Here is a 4,822-nt window from a genome sequence, read left to right on the forward strand (position 1 = left end):
AGTCCTTGTTGTTGAGCTGAAACGTTAACTTGACAAACAGCGTTACCTGTGAGTGTATTTTCTCCTTCTGGGTTCTGCTGTGTGTGAGCTCCTCTCTGAGACGATGCAGTTCTGCCTCTGCCTTTGACAACTCTTCACGTGTTTCTTCCAACTCGTGACTCTGTCTGTCAAACAAAGGTTTTGCAACTTTAGATTTCATCATAGCTTCAGTTTCAGCCCTGACAGTGAGTAGCTCCATCCATTCCACCATCAAACAAAGAAAATAAAAAGTTGACTACACAACAACACAATCCTGTATCCTACCTGCTGAGGATGCCGTCTCTGTCTCTGATCTCGTCCTCATGTCTCTCCGTCCTCTCCTTCAGAGACTTCAGCTGCATCTTCAACCTCTCGGCCTCCACCTTGTGTTTCTCTGTCTCCAGACTCGACTCTGAATCCCACTTTGTCCACTGATGTGCAGGTCTGCGGTCAAAAGAAGAGGCTTGTTTATGGGAGGTTGTCATTATAGGAGTGAAATGGCAGTTTTTGTTTCATGTAGACTACGACCTTGGCTCTAGTGAGTGTTCCACAGGAATCCTTCCTCTGATCATGCTTTCATGTAACATCATAATGCGTTGGTTTTCCTTCTTCAGTTCCAGGATTTCCTGTTGAGCCTGAGCGATGGCCAGCCATGGATGGACAGGACTTGGATCAGCTGATGGAACTGGAGTTACTCCTGGGTTTATAAGGGATATGGAAGGCATTGTCCCTGTGCTGTGAAGACCTCGGTTTAGTTTAGGAGAATGTTTACTGGATGCAAAATGAGAAGGTGGTACGAGGTCCTCCTGGAGATGCCCTACAGTACAAAACATGAAATGTTGTTACATGTGCTTTGTGTGCAGGAGTAGGCCTCTCAGTATGACAAAATATACAATACAAAAAATAATTACATGATGAAACAACCACGGTTTTTAAATATACAAGTACATTTCACTAAATTTACGTTAAAACTAGGATAAATAGAATTTAACCTACTGTTTTAACCGTCATTTGTGAAACATTCTAAAATTCTAAAATCTGTCAGCTAATGTCGGCTAATAACTCACAGATGAAAGAAATATTAACAACAACTTACGTGAAATCGGCGGTGAAGTGAAATCAGTCGGTACAATCAGCCGTTCTTTATTAATACGTCGCTCCATTCGCCACGGAAGAACTCAGACCGTTGTGAAAGAGTTGGTAATTGTTCGGTTAATCAGTAGTTAGACTTGTGTTTTAATTCGAACGTCGTTTGCTTCTCCCGCTGCTAGCTCAATCAGTCGTTACCTTAGTTACAGCTGCCGGAACTCGTTTGTTTAATTTAATGAGTATTTGACTAAAAATGAACGAAAATAGCCCAAATACACATAACTGTAACTTTTAAATCCCATAAATTAGTTTAATTAAGTTTAATTAACTCCGCAGTAAATAAAGTTGTGTTTTTAGCTTAACTGTCAAACATCAATGTCGCCCAATGCATCATGGGAAATAGAAAGTGCAGTCTGACTTTTCTACCTAAGTTTTGTCTTGCAGGTTTGTCAGCGGAATCCTGCGTGAAGTACATTTTATTTATAATAAAATGAGGGGGAAAAAAAGTATTTTATTCTAATTCTAATTTCGTGTGTCTTGTGGTCAGAGGGTGAAAATATTTTGTGAAAATATTTGGAAAGAAAAATTTATTTTTTTTATCTTTTCTGCATGATTCATCAAATTACAGCATTTTTATAACAATTTTAATTATTAGGTACCATGTGGTGAGATGGAGAAACATCCAAAAAAAATCCCTTTATTGAGTTTGCCACTTACTATAAACGTAGAAGATATTAATTACAGTTCAATTACGGCTGCCAAAAATTTTGTAATCAACTTTTTGTTGTTTCAAGATGATGTTTTCATGACTTTTTGCAATAAAAAACATTGAACTTCATAGTATGTGGTTCCTCTGGGATGGAACCCAGGACGTCCTGCTCTCTACTTCTGAGGTCGGCTTTCTAACATCAGTAACACTCACATTTGTCTTTTAACACAAGCAATTAACTTCTAGGTGTAAAATAAAATATATATTTTATACGCCAAGAAATGAAATCTGAAATCCACTAGAACTCAAACGGAGTGATTTTCTTAACAATTCGTTACATGTTAATATTTCAGTATTAAAACACTGCAGACAGACACTACGTCAATAAGAGACAGAATAAGCTGCATATTTAAAGGAGCGACTCTTTGTTGACTGTGAGGACGGGTCTAAGTTTTAAAAAAAAAAAAAAATTCTTTAAATGTCGCCACTGCCGGAAGGATAAAAAACTTCTTAAGTTCACTTTAGGCCAAAGTAAAGTTAACTGGGAAACAAAGTAGTTTTATTTTTTTTTAACCATAAAAACAGCTCAAACAGCTTCGTCATCATCACTTCCTGCCAGACTGCTGTCTGTAGAGTCCATGTCCTTTTCCTGTTCCTGTTCCTGTTCCTTTGAAGCTTGTGGCTCTGATTCCGGGATCTTTTTGGGTTCTTCAGTGTCTATCTGTTCCGTTTCAGAGCTCGGCTGTGCTGCTTGTGCTGCTTGTGCTGCTGCTGCTGCTGCTGCTAACAAGCTATCTTCGTTGCTGTTTTTCTTCTGGGCTTCTTGATCAGCATCCAGGAATGTGGACCAACCCTTCAGCCTCTCCTCGCGCTCTCGTGATGTTTCCTCCACCTGCACAAAATAATTCACAGGTCACGACTGAAAGCGATGTTGACTGTTCTCACCGAGATCCACTTTTTTTCCCCCACAGTGTGTGTAAATAACAAGATTTTTTTTATCCACTGTGTGACAGAGCACGGACAAAAGGGTGAGCAGTTTTTTTTGCCCAGTGTTTTCACCTGATAATCTGTGGTTCCATCCCAGGGCTGAGCAGACAACTGCCGTCCTCCAAACCAGCGACCGTTGAAGGATGTAATGCAGGCATCGGCTTGATCAGGTTCCTTAAACGCGACCGACGCTACGCCGTCGGGATGTCTCTGCCAAACCAAACACATCACCAACGTCCAGTCAAGGTCATGTGACTTTAAATCAACGGCGGTGACGTTGAGCAACTCACATCAAAGAGGATGACTTTTTTGACCTCTCCAAACTTTTCACACTCCGTCCTCAGATCTTCACGATATTCGTTCAACACCAGTGGGTCTTCCTGCAGACGGACCACACAGAGATCGGTACAGAGGCCCGAACAGGTGAACAGAAGAGGGTGTAGATTGGAATACCTCAAAGTCACTGGGGTGGAACATGTTTCTGATGATGATGACTTTCTCGTTCCTTTTCCTGGCTTCTCCCTGCTTCTCTGGCCTCCAGTCCAACTGCCTGCAGATTCCAAGACACAATCAGAACCTTCATCACAGAAACACAAACAGGAAGTGACATTTTTTAAAGAGAAAGAAAAAGGAGGGAGAGTTTACTTTTGTTGCTGCTGCAGCTTCTTCTTGTAATCCTTGCTCTTCTTCTTCTTCTTGCTGGCGTCGTACTGACCCTTCAGCTCAAAACGTGCAGCTTCCACGTGGACCCTGTGACCTCTGACCTCTGACTCGTCAATCAGTCGGAGAGCCAAAGCCACTGACTCTTTCTGCAGGGAAACACACACCAATGGCCAGTGTCAGCAAGGTTTTAAATCCAGAAATTGTAACGGAAGGTTCGCAATACACCACCTGTTGGGGGCGCCAGAGCGCTTCAGCTGAGGTGTGGAAGGAGTTTATTCAAAGATTGGATTTTCATAGACTGGTGTTGGACGTTAATGTTTAGTCACTGTTTTTATAAAAGAATGAAACTGAAACTCTTTTTGCTCTAGTTCTGCATCTTGATAAAAAACTCTCCCACAATGTTAGACTTTAAAATCCCCTGTGGTGTATGATGTCATCAGTGACACATTTGGATCAGTGTTTATCTTCAGAGATTGTTATGATGACTGAGAATATCCACAAATATCTTCAAGGGATTGTTTTCTTACACATTCAGTTTTTTACCACGTGTTTGGCATTTCTTCCTGACAATAATCATAAACCATTTATGGTTCCAGAGTTTGTGTTTATTTTTAGTGTGAATGGAACCAGAACTGTTAGAACCACATCAGTGTCGAAGAAATAAAGAGGATTGTTAACAATGTCGAATGACTTTTTTAAGTTAGTTAAGGTTCATTTTGTCTTATAGCCATAGTAATAATAATAATAATAATAAACACAGCATAGTGTGAACAGAAGTTGACAACGACGCAGCAGAAACACCGACTGACCTTGAGGTAACAACAGAGGCCGTCGCCCTTCAGGTTTCCCTCTCTGTCCTTGTAGAGTTTGACCTTGTACTCCTCAGTGATGGGGTCCCGCATCACGATGCCACACTTGGACATGATTTCAACAAACTCCTCTGAGGTGATGTCAGGAGGGAGACCTTCAAACAGATACATAAATAATTGATTGATCATTGGATTATAGATTGTTTTTTGACATTTTTTTACAATAAAAAGAAATGATAATCCAGACTCACCTGACACGTACACGTTTGTGTTCTTGTTTTCATCAACATCAAACCAGCCTGTTTTTAGAGAAGAGAAATTTATTTTAATTTTGGACGAAGATAAACATTGATGTTATGAATACAATTCTACAAATGTGGCACTGAATTACAGCAGAGCTGCATTGTTATCACTTATATGAATGTGAATATGACTCTACCCTGATCTGCTTTCCTCTTCTCTCCCTTCTGCTTGGCCTCAGCCTCCTGCTGCTCTGGGGTCAGCTTCTCAGTTTCCTCTGCTTTTTTCTCTTTCTCTGGGGGTTTTC

At 40.6% G+C, this 4,822-nt stretch overlaps 1 protein-coding gene across 1 annotated transcript in view; it reads right to left on the reverse strand.

Moving 5' to 3' along the window:
- Positions 1-1,679: 1,679 nt before the first annotated feature.
- htatsf1 (HIV-1 Tat specific factor 1) overlaps positions 1,680-4,822 on the reverse strand; it is a 6,175-nt gene continuing 3,032 nt past the window's right edge. The window contains 8 exon segments of the mRNA XM_025065727.1: positions 1,680-2,708; positions 2,876-3,013; positions 3,094-3,183; positions 3,257-3,353; positions 3,449-3,612; positions 4,276-4,430; positions 4,527-4,574; positions 4,715-4,822. The exon segment at positions 4,715-4,822 is cut by the window's right edge and continues 27 nt beyond it. Of these exon segments, the coding sequence (XP_024921495.1) occupies positions 2,403-2,708; positions 2,876-3,013; positions 3,094-3,183; positions 3,257-3,353; positions 3,449-3,612; positions 4,276-4,430; positions 4,527-4,574; positions 4,715-4,822 (1,106 nt within the window). The 3' untranslated portion in view covers positions 1,680-2,402.

This window comes from Cynoglossus semilaevis, chromosome 19 (assembly GCF_000523025.1).
Source record: "Cynoglossus semilaevis isolate Cse_v1.0 chromosome 19, Cse_v1.0, whole genome shotgun sequence".
NCBI classification, from domain to species: Eukaryota; Metazoa; Chordata; class Actinopteri; order Pleuronectiformes; family Cynoglossidae; genus Cynoglossus; species Cynoglossus semilaevis.